Source organism: Periplaneta americana, chromosome 8 (assembly GCF_040183065.1).
Source record: "Periplaneta americana isolate PAMFEO1 chromosome 8, P.americana_PAMFEO1_priV1, whole genome shotgun sequence".
Taxonomy (NCBI): domain Eukaryota; kingdom Metazoa; phylum Arthropoda; class Insecta; order Blattodea; family Blattidae; genus Periplaneta; species Periplaneta americana.
Genome location: NC_091124.1, coordinates 106,127,034 through 106,143,966, shown reverse-complemented (window position 1 = coordinate 106,143,966; position 16,933 = coordinate 106,127,034). Strand labels below are relative to the sequence as shown.

The 16,933-nt window shown below is 34.4% G+C and overlaps 1 protein-coding gene across 2 annotated transcripts in view; it reads left to right on the top strand.

Moving 5' to 3' along the window:
- The first annotated feature begins 2,437 nt into the window (after window positions 1-2,437).
- Window positions 2,438-16,933, top strand: part of Arl2 (ADP ribosylation factor-like 2) — a 47,206-nt gene continuing 32,710 nt past the window's right edge. Inside the window, exons 1-2 of one of the 2 annotated variants that reach the window (XM_069833324.1) lie at window positions 2,438-2,587; window positions 2,666-2,776. In XM_069833324.1, coding sequence (XP_069689425.1) covers window positions 2,523-2,587; window positions 2,666-2,776 — 176 coding nt within the window. In that variant the 5' untranslated portion in view covers window positions 2,438-2,522. Of the gene's footprint in view, window positions 2,588-2,665; window positions 2,777-16,933 lie in introns of those variants that run through there. The other variant, XM_069833325.1, reaches the window with a different exon arrangement.

Genomic DNA, 16,933 nt, shown 5'->3' with positions numbered 1-16,933 from the left:
GTAATCGTTGACAGAGGCCGAATGTGTCTTGAAAAATTCGCTGTGCTAGCGATCAGAGCGAGAAATGTGTTTACCTCGCGCGAAGTGAGCGAGAAACTCGTTGTAGTGTGTGACGTTCCATTTAAACCAATGCTTTCGATTAAACGCATTTCTCGGCACACATTTCACATTACACATTTTTCGGTATAGTGTGTAACCGGCCTTAAAGCTACGGTTTCGCTACGACGATCTTCGTCGAACGAACATCGCTGACATTTCTTTAAAGTAGTTAATGTCATGTTTAGAAATAGATATACAGAGGGGTCTTTTAATTAATTGATATTAAGACATCTTGAAAATGACCCACCAATTTTAAGGAATATTTCAGACTTTCTCCCGAACAATTTCATTTTGTTTTAAGTTCAATTGAAAATGATATTTTAAAATTATCCACAAAATTTGTTCACAAACCAATAAGCCCAGCTGAAAGATAAACATAACTTTAAGGTAAAAACTTTATTTTTACTTTTTCCAATGTTATTTTTTTTCAATTTAGGAGCATTTATTTAGGAAATAATGTTACAAATAAAAAAAAATAATGTGAGAAGGAGGTTGTTGCACTTCTCTCCTTATTCGGAATTCCACTTCATTTACTATTTCACACTCAAACTTTTGCTTCAGTAGCTAAATCTGCCGCATCGTGTGTGTCCTTCAATTATGAATCACTTTACTCAATTGTATTAACAGTTCTGGTTATTGCAAAATATAGATTTGTTATTGTTTACATTGGTTCTACTTTTTGGCTCATGTCGAACAGTGATTTGTGTTTAATCATAATATATCGTTTTCATTAGTGAAGAAATTGCAGAAAGATTTCTGTTTTACCGCCATTATGGTATGTACGATGTACAAATTACATGTCATTAAATGATTTAATTCATCACCTACTGAAATTTTACAATTGGTTTCTCGGCGATGATCGCGAGGTTTTTGCCTCCAAGGCAAACGCCGACTATGTTCGTCGAGCCCAGCGACGTTCGTTGACGTTCATCGTCGTAAAGAAACCATGCACATTCAAATCAACGGGACAGAATCCCAGCGAAGAAGAATGCATAGAGTAGATATAAACAGCTTGGAGGTGAAGCCGCTTTTGTGGACAGTCGCCATTATGATGCTACCAAAACATTGCGCTCCCGGTTAGCACATGGGCAGTTGATTGTGATGTTGCATCGTTGTTTTAATTAATAAATTAACTAATTTCAATATGCCTACATGTTCTGCGTATGGCTGCACAAACAGGTTTCCAAAAAAAATTCCTGGAATAACTTTTCACGGGTAAATATGCATGTGTGAAATGTACTTATTACCGGTAGGCTAGATACGGTAATGAATGATTTAGCCTAAGTTAGTCGGTTAGATTCGTATTGTTCACGTATTTGTTTGATTAAGAGAAAGGATTAGTGTATTGATATTATTGTAATTAATTTTTATAATCACGAAATCAGACATGCTTTGCAGACTTAGCATTTACGAGCGAAGCTAACCTAACAACCCATGTTGGAAGTTTGTGTCGAGTGCTATAGAAAACTGGTGTACCGAGGTTTCTCTTAAACCGAATGCACGTATTCGTTTGATGAAGAAAAAGAAATAGTGTATTAATATTATTGTAATTAATTTTTATAATCACGAAATCAGACTTATGCTTTACAGACTTAGTAGCTTCATTAACTCGGTCGTGAACTGACTTGACCTACTTGGTAATAAAACTTCACTTTTGTTCGCCGTTATAATCTAATTATATACTATAAACGAAGAGCCTATCAAATATTATATGGTTAAGAGCATTCCATATTTTCTCTAAACAAAATCGGGACATCTATACGAAATACTGGCAAAAGGAAGAGAATGATAATTTGCGTTAAGAAGCAAGTTTCATTATTAAATCGAAGCAAATGGATCAACCTATAAAAGTAATTATTATAGGGTAGCATTTTTATTGGACTAGTAGCAAAATAAGGTCAAACTGTTATTTTCCTTTTTTATCATTATTGTTTGTTTAACCTTCCAGATTATCTATTAAATACCATACTGCAATTTGAAGAGCTGCCAATTTAAATAACCTGTATATATGTGATTTATCGATGACAGTTTCGTAATTTTTGCTAAAAATACGTGCATAGCGATTCTGTATTACGAAACAAACAAGAAAGTGTGAGTCCTACAAGAAATTAGGGACATATGGAATTCTTATTATCATAAGATCTTCTATAACGTAATAGCTATTTTGCAATGTTTTGGTAGCAACAAGATGGCGTCAGGTCCATCAAACCGGCTTCACTCCGTCCAATGGTATTAAGATGCTAGTGTCTACTCTATTGTATTCTGTGCTCGTTGGATTTAACCAAGATCGCCAGCGTTGATCGTCGGCGAAGATCGCCGTAGCCAAACCGTAGCTTAAGACTGACGGGGGATACATTTTATGTGTTGGCGACACTGGATGCGATCCAACAAGCAGTGGTTTAATCTATTGTGTGTTGTGCAAAATGGGCCTTTTGACAGTTCTAAAGAAAATGAAACTTAAAGAAAGAGAGATGAGAATATTGATGTTGTATCCTTCAAAACTGAATTTGATAGTGTGCATTTAAGTCAGTGTATTCAACTGTATGGGAACTTAACTCAATTCCAGAGGTCTGGATAATGCCGGAAAAACTACAATATTGAAGAGATTTAACGGAGAGGAAATTGACACAATTTCACCAACATTAGGGTTTAATATCAAGACTTTAGAACATAGAGGGTATTATTTCTTTTGTAATTAATTACTTTAGCGATATCGTTAGTATCAATTACTTCGTTAGCCTACAACTCTGCGGAAGTTAGATTAGGTTATGTTCGCCCTGAAATGTTCACCATCTCCAACCACATTTTGTCGACTTTCTTTTTGGCAGTTTATAATATTTGTGGCAATTGAAAGCAGAAATTTCTATTTACTTTCACTTTCCGTTCACAAAGTCCACATACCCTGTTATTATGTAGTTTATTATTTGTTCAGTAATTCCATAATAAGGGGCAAGTATGGTTTCAGTGAAGAAAATAATTACCTTATTTTGTATACATGCCTCCATGTGTTGAGTGATCTGAGACTTATGTTTGTCATCTGTAACAATGTAAGAAAATACAGGGACATCATTTTATTTTTACTTCAGTTTTTGTTGTAGGCTACCTGAGTTTTTTTAATGTACTTCACTCCTAACCCTTCTACTAATGAAGTTCCAACTGTCCTCTACACAGAACCAAGTCCGCATATGCAGTCAAAGACGCCTTGCGGTAATAGTAAACAATATTGAGTTAGTGAGTATAGTACGTTCCAGAAATACGGTCGTGGTTTCCAATGAAGAAAGAGCTTTCGCACATGCTGTGCGTTCGTTTGCTTACGTCGCATCCCGGTTTCCCTCGCCTGCTTCTGCTCGCCTCTCTGTAAAGACTATTGAGTGGGCTGTCTTAGCTCTTTTCTGAAAATATTTTCTGTTAGGAATTGGACGTCTATGTAATATTATACAACTGTTTAAAATAACTTGAATAAAAGGGCCTCGTTAAGTAATTAACTGTCACGTGATTTCCCCCCCCCCCATTCTAGGATCCTGCGACATAACCACTTGGACAGACAGTAGATACGGTAACATGTCTGAGTAATTTTATCTTTTCAGATTGGGCAGAAGTGAAGATTGAATTTATAGTACGTAAGGTACTCTTTTATAGAATAGGTACAGAATTATTTCAACATGAGTTACTTACTGGTACGAAAGAAGAAACTGGAAATTGGAATTAGGTACAATAGTCTATAGTGCGATAATATTCATAAAAGAAATGAAGGCTGTATAAAAATTAACGGTCACCATTTTCAGAAACACGTTTAGATATCCATATTATGGTTATTTTTTAATTTAAATTCACTCTTTATATTGTATACTAATATGCTGTAGACAGTATAAATAGACTGCATAATGAATACGCCCGCATGGATAGCTCGGTTCGTGAGTAAAAACACATTGTTAATACTGTACTATGTTTTGATTAAAGGAAAACCTAATTAAAATTATCAAACTCAAAATCGTGATATTTCCTAGTTTACGTAAATGGATGAACTATTTTTCTTCCCTCCTATACCTAGTAAAGTGATGTGTTCGTATTTTATGCCCAATATCATCAAATTCCGGTTGTGGAAGGGGGTAACAAACTGTGTTTCCAGTTCGCAACTGTTAATCCAAGGGTAAAGCCATGTTAATATTAGAAATGTTAGTAAAAATAAAATGATGTCCAGGTGGAATATGTACATAATGTCACTATGCTCAAATCAAAGCCAGGCTATGCTATCCCAATAAATCTAACCTACCTGAGTAGGCCTGCTTGTATAAGAATGCTATTAAATGTTCAGTACGTCACTGCCACTTTGTAGCAACTTCTTTTATAAAAACACTATTACGGTAAACATGCGAGTGTTTTCATGAAAGACGAATATTTTCACTGGATCAGAAATTGTGGTGTTACTACGAAGTGGCAGGTGTGAGTGCATATTATTCATGGTCACTAATGTTACAAAGTGATAGTTACTGCTGATTGCATTCATATTTTGTATTTTGCAGAAATATGAAATAACAACCAAAAATATATATCTTTGGTCGGCGGGAAAATGCACAAAGGCCTAAGTCAAAAAAATGAATTTTTCAGGAGAGACTTTTTTTAAATTTACTTTTAACTTGTTACTAGTATAATAATGAAATTCATTTATCTTGGTTAAAATAAGACCCTTTTCAATGTAACATACAAGAAATTTTAATATTTAAAAAATTAGAAAAAATACTTGACTTATGTCATTAGGTACAGCAGAAAACTCTGACTTATGTCATTTGGTGCAACTTACTTACATACGACTTTTAAGGAATCCGGAGGTTCATTGCCGCCCTCACATAAGCCCTCCATTGGTCCCTTTTCTGAGCAAGATTAATCCAGTCTCTGCAATCATAGCACCATCTCCCTCAAATCCATTTTAATATTATCCTCCCATCTACATCTCAGCCTTCTCAAAGGTCTTTTTCCCTCCGGCCTCCCAACTAACACTCTATATGAATTTCTGGATTTGTCCATACGTGCTACATGCTCTTCCCATCTAAAACATCTAGATTTAATGTTCCTAATTATGTCAGGTGAAGAATACAATGTGTGCAGTTCTGCATTGTGTAACTTTCTCCATTCTCCTATAACTTCATCCCTCTTAGCCCCAAATATTTTTCTAAGCACCTTATTCTCGAACACCCTTAACCTCTGTTCCTCTCAAAGTGAGAGTCCAAGTTTCACAACCATACAGAACAACCAGTAATATAACTTTTATAAATTCTAACGTTTTTTGAGAGCAGACTGGAAGACAAAAGCTTCTCAACCAAATAACAACAGGCATATCCCATATTTATTTTGCATTTAATTTCCTCCCGAGTGTCATTTATATTTGTTACTGTTGCTCCAAGATATTTGAACTTTTCCACCTTTTCAAAGGATAAATTCCAATTTTTATATTTCCATTTCGTACTTTGTCTTTTCAGGATTTACTTCCAGACTTATCTCTTTACTTGCTTCAAGTAAAATTCCCAGTTTTCCCTAATAGTTTGTGGATTTTCTCCTAACATGCATCATCTGCATAGATAAGCAGCTGATGTAACCCGTTCAATTCCAAACCCCCTCTGTTATTCAGGACTTTCCTAATGGCATATTCTAGAGAAGAGTTAAAAAGTCAAAGTGATAGTGCATCTCCTTGCTTTAGCCCACAGTGAATTGGAAAAGCATGAGATAGAAACTGGCCTATACGGACTCTGCTATACATTTTACTGAGACACATTTTAATTAAATGAACTAGTTTCTTGGGAATACCAAATTCAATAAAAATATCATATAAAACTTCTCTTTTAACCGAGTCATATATCTATCTGAAATCTATGAAGAACTAATGTATTGTACCCTTATACTCCCATTTTTTCTCCAATATCTGTCGAATACAAAATATCTGACCAATTAACTTCAAAATTAATTATATTAATTACGGTAATTAACACAACATTTCATACTTACTACTTCCTGACATCATACCCTTTAATTTTGGAGTACCTCACAATAAGAATTGTTAATTGATGAACTAAGTGGACTTACTCGTGTTAAATATGTAATATTTGTCCGGCTTACAGCTGTTTCAGTGCTTCACGCACCATCATCAGAGCCTACTAGATCGCGGCGTCATCTCGAACTTCTCTGCCTGTTAGGAGGGTGTGTTTTATTGTTGGAAGGTGTTGAAGTGTGGAGTCGAATAGTGTGTGTGTACTGAAATTGATCTGTGTGTTGAGGATTTGATCGGGGTGTGTTTTAGTGTGTTTGTATGTTTTGTATTGTTCTAGTGTGTTGAGTTTTTGGTTCTTGGGTTGTATGTGTAGGATTTCCATGTCGCCATGATGCCGCGATCTAGTAGGCTCTGATGATGGTGCGTGAAGCACTGAAACAGCTGTAAGCTGGACAAATATTACATATTTAACACGAGTAAGTCCACTAGTTCATCAATTAATTATATTCAAGTGTTAAAAGTGGTGTATGCAAGATTCAAAATGGATAAGAATTCTGCTAACTTTTTTTCAGTCTTAATGTTCAGTTAAGTGTGGATCACTATTATGAGTACTAGACACTATTGCGTACTGACATATACTAATAGAACTGATGACGAAATGCTGGAATAAGTGAAAATTAGGAAATGAAGTTTTTTTTTCTCCATGTTTATTGGAACTAGTTTGTCTGTGATTGGCTTTACTGTAAACTTTCTGTTCTCAGTTCCTCGCCTCATGATGAGCATAGATGCTCAGATGAGTAGTGCAGCCATTTCACGTCATGCCACTGTTCTGTTCATCTCGCTTCCTCATAACTAGGGAGTAGATTTTTACGTGTTAAAAAATTCAAATATATTTATTTTTTATGTGCTAAAAATAAAAAAATATATATATATCAGTTGCTAGTAGTTGGCCGAGAATTGCAGTGAACAACAAAGGTCATCTCCAAATTCTCTATCACAAATGCATGTCGATTATCTCTGAACAATGACTTATACTGTGAAAATGATCTTTTCACATTACAGGACGTCAGACGTGCATATTTAAAGAGAGGAATATCACAAACACATACACCTTCAATTTCACTTACAGGCACACCCTCCAATACTTGAGTAACTTCACACATTTTTTTATATCCACGGTTTTTCACAAACACATTATGGAATTTGTCCCTTAATACTTTTACTTCTGAACTGGTAGCAAGTCTAGTTTAATTTCCACGGCATGCAGACAACAGGTTTATAGATGTTTCGAGTTTTTTTATGATGTCACACAAAAAGCTTAGATTTGCTGATAGAAAAGACAAGTCGTTTTTTAAACAACCATCTTTCAGTATATCTTGGAAGATATCTATTGACGAAACATAGTTTTTGTCCAGCTCATTCACAACAGACGCAAAACTTTCAAAATTGTTTCCATAATATACAACGGCACTTAGCCATGTACCCCAGTGTGTGACTACAGGCAAAGGAGGAAGTGGAAGATCGGGATATTTCTGTTTGAACACATCAATTCTTGAGGGTGATTTAACGAATACCTTTTTTCCATTTGACACCAACTTATCCACTTTGGGGTACAGAGCTTACATAGTTTCACATAACCTGTGTAGAGCATGGACCACACATGTTACATGTATCATTTTTGGAAAGCTCACTATAAGGCCTTCAGCTGCTATTTTCATATATGCTGCACCATCTGTAAGTAGGAGTAACACATTGTCATATTTCACCCCCTTCGGCCATAGTAAATGCAAAGCTTCATTAAATAATCTAGCTACTGTGACATGGTTTGCTGCAGGCATTTCCTTACACGCTAGCAAAAACGAATGTTCACAAGCAGTTTTACCATTCTTTAACAAAACAACAACAACGTTTCCTACTTTTCTACCTCTTGAATTGGTTGTTTCGTCAATGCTCACCCACAGTTTTTCACTTTCACACACTGACCGAATTTTCTGTAAAGTTTCCTCGTAACATTTTGGGAGATAATGTTTCCTTAATGTCGATTCCTCAGGAGGTTCGATGTTGATGCATTTAGTCAGGAAATTTTTAAGTTCCACATTATTTAATTTATGGAGTGGAATACCAGCTGCTACAAATGCTCTGTATAAATCTAAGTAATATTGGAAACACTTTGATGGTCCTACGTTGGAAGAAGCTGGTCCACCTATTAGCACTTGCCGTGAATGCACACATGAAGCAGCAGCAATGCGCTTGTTTCCAGACAAATGTTGGGTTACCTGACAGCACTGATCTGCACTACTGATTTACCACACTGTTGGAAAAATAACACTTTTCCGTTGGTAGTAAAAATGTTTTTAAATTCATCTACATATTGCTGAAGACGCGATTTTGATTTCGATTTGATTTTAGGCATCTTAAGGGGCTAACAGACACACGTCTTAATGTAAATGTTTCTAGCTACTGACTGACAATGTCGGAGAAAAGCTTCCTATAGTGACGCCACTACATCTACAATACGCAGCTTATGCTTATGGCCTGATAACAGGAAATCACAACTGAGCGAGAGGCGAGAGATTTGTTTAAATTAAATAATGTTTATACCCGAGCTCTTACCTGTTGTGTTTCACAAACAAAGCGTGGAATGAAATCATCTTCAGCAACAATAAACATTCCTAATTACGTCTTGCAAGATCTCTCTTCTTTGTCCATGTTAATTTATTCTCTAATAATAACACTGATATGCTGCCTAGCAGTTCTCAGAACTTGAGGCGATAAAAAAATGAGTCACTGATACACCGCACAGCGCTTAGAAACACGAAGCAACCAAGAATTCTTAAAAAGATAACGTACTTCTGAGTGATATAATTGACTTAGTTTTAACATATTTGAAAGTTCTTGTAAAAACTTATTTAAGTAAAAAAACTCCAAGATTTATGTGTTTATAATAGATTTCCTGAAAATATGTATTTACAAAAATTTTTTGGGAAAATATGTGTTTTTATGTGAAATAAAATTCGGCTTTTCAACTTGAAACTTCATACTCGGAATTTTTAACTTTGTTAATTGTGTTTTATCGCACGCAAAAAGAATATTTAATTACATAGGAATCCGCTCCCTACTCATAACAATGGGCCCTTATCAGTATGGTAAATCTGAGAAATCCAGCAAATTGTGCTGTCCCATTTCCACAACTCAGAAACGACTGCTACTTGATCTTACCAACCAGAACCAATCATGTGGGAGGAAGATCATTATACAAGTTTTCTTTTTCTTCTTCTCAATGACTAAGTGACGGCTTTTCATATCCATGTGACTGTATCCTGGGATCATGAATGTCAAGATCGAGGAAGTCTTTCTGCACAAATGAAAATATAGATGATACAATAGAGTTTCTGTTTTGCCCCCCACATGTATTAGAATAAAGTATACCATGTCTAACTTGTGGTGGCAAGAAACTTGATCACAAATTGCAATGAAAGCTGATCTTCTTTCGTAACTACCAATCAGCTAGTAATCGTGAAATATGGATCATCCTTGATCATCTGTTTCTCGTTGCATTTTAACCTACAATCTGAGAGGTTTTGATAGTTTCTCGTTGCATTTTAACCTACAATCTGGGAGGTTTTTCATTGACCTTTCAGCTGTAAATTTTCCGCATCTCTGTTGTGTAGGACTTTCCAGAATTTCTACTTTCATATCTCAACTTTTTGTTTGCTCTGCGTTTTTATGGCATGTTTCCACTCGACCACAGGATGACTTACTATTTCAAGATAATTACAAATAATGAAATGTTAATTTTAGTTGAGAAGAAAAACGTATTGTTGTTAGTAATTAAACACAGCGCATTGTTGCTAAAACTACAGTTGTTCATTATCAACAACAATGGATCTCATAAGATATAAATGAAAATTAAAAAAAAGACTTATGTACTTAGATACAGTCCAACTGTGCAGATATATGCAAACAAAATAACTTAAGTGCTTTTTTCCATTCTAGTATTTTTTACATATATTTAGTAGGTGATTTTTCCCACAGTGATATTAACAAAATTATAATGAAACTAGGCCTATTACAGCCAAGTGTACTGTTAGGTGCGTCTCAGTCTCCGCTTTAATGTAACATAAAAAACTAAAAATCGACTTTTTTACTTATGTGTCTTTTCCCGTCCCAACCAAAGTATAGCAGTTAATATTTTTAATGAAACAAACATAGGCCTATCCTAAAGTTTCATGAATTCTTGATCACAAATGTGTAGAATAATGTGTTGCGAACTTTGGTAACACACGTTACAATAAAAGGTCGTTACATTCCTAGCTGAGATTTAAATGTTAATTTCCTGCTTTAGTAGTGATTTAATAGATACAGCTCTATTAGTACTGGTAAGTTTATATCTTGTGAATAAGAAGGTCAGAACTATCATACCTATTTTAATTAATATTTATGTAATTGAAAATAAAACAGTTGCCTGCTGGTCACTCACATTACAATCTGTCATCCTCATATTAAACTGAAACCTAAAGCTATAAAAATGATTATACTGCATTTAATGTTCGACCTATGTTTCTGTGGCAGTGTTATAAACATTTTAATTTTCAATTTCTGTTACTTCCCATAGAATTTCATTTGCAAGGTCTTTCCATACAAACCAGTTTACATCTTCACAATCATTTTGATCATCTGGCAGTTCTGTAATGTGTATAAGCAGACTTCTCTTTTATACATTACATTTATTAGATTAGGTTAGATTAGATTCTATTAAAGTCATGAGTATTATACAAATATTATGGACATAGTCATAATAAAACAAACAGAGTTAATAAAATTATATTAAAAACATAAGTTATTAACGCAGGACTCAAAATATTCACTAATACTATAAAAGGGATGATTAATCATCCAGCATTTTAAAACATTCTTAAATGTATTATAGTTAACAGTGTGTGCAGACTTATGTAATCTATTAAACATAGATACTGCCATAGACATAAATTTTTTTTAGTTGTTTCCAGTCTAACATTAGATTCAGTCAAGTGAAAATTGTATCTTGTGTTGTAATTATGATGATCAGATCTATGATAATAATTTGCCAAATTTTTCTTTACCTTCAGCAAAGAAGTGAAGATGTAAAGATTAATAACAGTTAGAATAGCCTCATTTATGAATAGTGGCTTACAGTGTGCATCATAAGCAGGACCAGTTAAAATATGTAAGGCTTTTTTTTTTTTTGCAGAAGGAGAACATTAAATACACTAGAACTATTTCCCCACACAGAAATACCATAGGTTATTATATTATTGAAGAAGACAAAATAAGCACTTCTTACATATGTTTTAGGCCCCAGTGATTTCAATTTGCTTAATAAATAAATAACTCTTGAGAGTTTAGTACAAACATAATCAATATGTGGAGCCCAGGATAATTTGGGATCCAGTACAATTCCTAAAAGTTTAGCAGATGGCTGAGAATTGTAAATTGTGGAATCATTTAGTGTAAACATCACATGTTGTGTCTTAGTCTGATTTAAACAAAATCCATTAGCCTCAAACCAGGCAGCTTCTTCTTTAAAGGAATTATCCATAACAAACTTTATATCAATTATGTCGTCATTAGTATGATACAAAGTAGTATCATCAGCAAATACAATCGAGTTACTATAAATATTTTTAGGTAAATCATTTATCATAATTAAAAATAATAGGGGTCCCAAAACAGAGACTTGAGGGATCCCAATAGAAACAGGCTCAAAACTAGAATAAGAACCATTCAAGACATTGACTACGACCAGACAAATAATTTATTATTAGGTCCAAATTAATTCCATTAATACCGTAATACTTTAGTTTAGAAATTAAGATTTCATGAGAAACAGTATCAAAATGCTTTTGATAAGTCACACAAGGAGGCAAAGATATTACAGTGCTTATCAAAACCTGAAGTGATTGAACATATTAACTTATCAACAGCATCAATAGTAGTTACACCCTTCCTAAAACCATACTGAGAACAGCTAAACAAATGGTCAGATTGAAAATATTCAAACAATTGTAAATACATAGCTGTTTCAATAATTTTGGAAAAAAAATAGGAACTAATGAAATGGGTCTGTAGTTTTCAGCCTTAGCTCTGTCATCCTTTTTAAATACAGAAATTACTTTGGCAAACTTTAACATACGAGGAAAAACACCAGTTGAAAAACATTGATTAATTCAATGTGTGAGGGGTACCAAAATATACAGAATAATTTGCTTGATCATGTCAGTAATTATGTCATTAATATCTCTACTTTTACTGTTTTTCATACCGCAGACAATATTTAACACATCATCATAATGTAGCAAATTCCAATTAAAACTGCCTACAGAAACCTGAAAATTATTTAAAAATGACAGGGCAGTATCCTTACAGAGATGCACACTCTCATAAGTCTCAATTACAGAGTTTATAAAGAACTTATTAAAAGTATTGGGATTAATATTCGGAGGCGGCAATGAACCTTCGGGTTCCTTAAAAGCCATTTGTAAGTAAGTAAGTAAATAGTCCTATGATTATTAGGACATATTAAATCAACATGCTTCTCAAAGTCAGTTGGCACAAAAAGTTATCCCAGAAATTTTCAGTGTGCTTCGGGAATGATGAGAATCTGGCATGTAAAGAATTCACAGCAGCAGTAAAATTTTCAAGGAAACGGCATAGGCACACTTTGTGTGGCATTTTATTGGCAAACTTAACATTAAGAGATCTCAGTTCATAGAATTTGCTTTTTCCTACCTTAATATCTTCATTTTCTAGACCAAACACTGAATGGGTTTGTCTAATTGATGGAAAAAATTTACACTTAGAACCATCATTATCTTTGACAACCTCCATATCTTTATCATTCCAGATGCCTGTCGAATATCATCATCACTAGGGCAAGGCATTTAATGACCAAAAATAGCGAAAAAATGCAAAATAAAAATGCATTTATGATCTAGAAATAGTAAAAAAAAAAAAAAAAAAAAAGACACAAAATAAAAAAAAATCAGTAAATTATCCGTTATTACTTATTATTAGTTTTTAGAAGTAATGAGCAATTTAATGGTTGACAGTGCATTATGTTTAAATTTACAATATAAAACACTCTTATTTTGTTACTAATGAAGTAAGTAAATGAATGCCACTTGGACACCTCTTCTGAAATATAAGTTATCCATTATTTCAGAACTGGCATGCCTTTCAAATTGCCTCCTAACAAATATGTGCCATTTAAAATGAAATAACAAAAAATGTTGTAATCTTCATTGTTAGAACACAAACAGCAGTGGCTGTTTACAATTAATTTGGATTGAAATAAACAATGAAGGCCTTGTGAAGATTCTCAAATGAAAACGATTATCTGCTGTCTGCAAGAAATGATTTGTACATGAAGAAGCTCCTCTCTACCTCCACTAAAACAATTGATGCATATTGAAAACAAGCAATATCTCCCAGATTTAGTTCACAGTCAGTAAGAGAAAAATTTTCATCTGACAATGCTTTACCAATGGAACACATTGTTTTATACCCACTGTTCTTTTCTCCAACATCATCTTCAATTTCACGGATACAGTTTGACCTACTTTATCACATACACAATTCAAATCATTCACAACTTTATCTACAATTTGTAGCTGCTCCACTAGTGGCACTTGGGATTTTTGTAGAGCAGTTATTGCATTAGCAAGAAACCCAGAATTTGTTTTTATGTAGGAAAGTGTACCTGCAATTTGTTTGTCAGCCAAGAGTTCCTGCCTTATTTTGATTAATGCAATCTCAGTGTTATCGAAGGAATCGATCACTTTCTTCACAACTTCGAAGTTCTCGCAATAATAACAAGAAGTCTCAATCCACGTTCCCCATCTTGTCAAAACAGGTAAAAAGGGCAAAGGAATTTCTGCTAGAACTCGAGATGGGGCTTTCAAGAACACTTTCTTTAACCATCCAATTAACGTGTCAACTTCAGGAAAATTAACACATAACTCCTCTGCAGTCCGATGTAATGCATGTGTTAGGCATGTGACATGCACCATTTTTGAGAAGAGCGCACATAACAAATTAGCAGCCTTTACCATGTAAGGTGCTCCATCTGTTATTAACAGCAACACATCATGCCGAATGCCATCAGGCCACAATAGTTTCAAAGATTGGTGAAACAGTTTGCTGATCATTAAATAGTTAGCTTTGTCCAACTGCTCACAGTGTAATAGAAATGGTTCTCCAGGGTTCCCTGCTTCCAGAACTCCTACAATAACGTTGGCTATATATCGTCCTATAGTGTCTATTGTTTCATCTATGGAAACCCATATGTTTCTTTCTCCAACTCTTTTATTTATTTTTTGCAATGCTGTGTTGTAGCACATTCCAACATAGGTTCTTCGTAACGTTTCTGGGATCTGAAAATTGATTTTCTGGTCTGCTCTTCTAAAAATATGTGCAGCTTTGGATGGTTCAATTTGTTCAGTGGAATATTGGCGCATAAAAATGCTGTATACAGTTTCTCACAAAACAGCGAAAATGTTGAACAAGTTTCCCCCAGAAGTATCTGTTCTAGACTACGGTTTCTTTTATCTTAAAATCGCTGCAGACCACATTTATGTTTCTCTTGTGACATGTTGTTCAACCGTAAACTTCTTTTCGGCAGAAACTCATACATCACAAACTTTGCAAAACAATATTGGCCTATCAGTGGAAAAAATATTTTCTACATATTGTGAAACAAATTGTTTTAATTTAACATTGCACTTTCTTTCACTTCGGGCATTTTACTGTTCTACTTGTCAACAAAATACCTCACTCAGCTCTTACATACTGACACAATGAAAATCCTTCCTATCTACCTGAAGAGAAGGAACAATGGACAGGCTTAGATGAGTTCATTATGCACATTCCTTAAAAATAGGGGATGCAGGTACTGCTTATACCGTGTTTTCTTGGAAATGTAGTCAAGTTCAAAATGCTCATTTCTTAAAAATAAGGGAAGCAGGTACTGCATATACTATGTTTTCTTGGAAATGCTCATTCCTTGAAAATAGGGGTAGCAGTTATGCTGCAAGTTTGCTTTGTTTTCTGTGGAAGTTATTCATTAATAAAGTTATAATAGACAAGCATTTAGAGTCGGGCAGACTGCCTCATATTATCGCCCGTTCTCGGTTGCGTAATCACCGCAGTCTCGAGCAGTGCGCAAGTACCTAACGTAGCCAAATGACTCATTGATAGAGAACACGAGATTCTCTTGGTCCCAAGATTACCGATACTAGGTCATTCCTGACAGTCTCGGATGTCTAGGCGGGACTGTAGTAATGATAAGAAAGCAATATCGCTCGGGCCGTGCTTCTATAGGAAGCATTAGCTTATACATTTCCCGGTTCTTTATATATATATATCATGTCGTAGCTCCTATAATACTTAATCAGTCGCGCTGTAATTTTTTGGATTGATAGCTCAATGTCTAAGGAAAGCATAGAAAAACAAATCAAACTGGAAATCTTTTTTGAAAAAAAAAAAAAAAACTTCGATGGAGATTGATCTGTTCAGACTTCACCTCTGGTAAGTGGCAAACTTTTTTGTTTTTCACGTTAGATGGGGGGTCAAAGCGAGAGAAATGTTGAGAAAGGATGGAAATTACTTTTAAAAGTGATGGCCACTCAAAATTTTTACTGGTTCTCGAATAACGGCGAGTTAGCCTGTTAGCGCAGGACTCGTGACTCAAACGTTCGTTCCGTAAAATTTGTACAGAACCCTTCAATGCATGAAAACTCGTTATTGTACGGATAGTATTAAATGGTATTTTAATATAGGTAGTTGAAAATGAGGCTATATAGTCCAAGATGGTTTACACTTTACTGTAATTAGGCTATCTTTTATAGCAACTAAATAAAAAAATAGTTTGTAACACAATGATATGAAACATGAAAATATTAAAAGCTGGTTCACAATAAACAGGGAACGGAAACAGCAACGAGAACTAGAACGGAAATATTGTTAAAATAAATGTATTTAAAGGTAAGCATTCACAATTAACTATTCTGAATGCTCACATTTAAATACTGTACATTTATTTTAACATTATTTCCGTTCTCGTTTCCATTCCCGGTTTATTGTGAACCAGCCTGTACTATAGAAAACTACACTTTCTATTGATGTGCACGTTATAAATTATTGTTACAGAACAATCATTATTGTATTCTAGCCATGTTACAATATAAAATGATATAGGCCTATATGATTTACAATAATTACCTATATGTTATAGGAACGAGAATAACGAATTAAGAATTAATCAGATTTCTAATACTTGTACCTAATGATAACTTACAAGACAGTAATAAATAATAACCATCATAATGATCCTGATAATCATAATCTTAATCATCCTAATGATTACGATAATGATGATGATGATAACAGTAATACTAATAATAATAATGATATAATGATAATAATAATAATAATCGCTGTAGAGTAACGGTTAGCACACCTGACTGTGAAACGATCGGCTTCTGGTTCGAATCTTGGTTGGGACAAGTTAAGACTGGTTCACAATAAACCGAGAACGGAAACGACAACGATAACGGAAATATTGTTAAAATAAATACATTTAAATGTGAGCATTCACAATTAACTTTCACGTTCCCGTTTCTGGGCTCCGGCAATCTTCTCGTTAATTGTGAATGTTCACATTTAAATACATTTATTTTAACATTATTTCTCGTTGTCGTTTCCGTTCCCGGTTTATTGTGAACCAGTCTTTACCTGGCTGAGGTTTCTCGCCTCAACCCATTGAGAGCAAATGCTGGGTAACTTTCGGCGCTGGACCTTGGACTCATTTCGCTG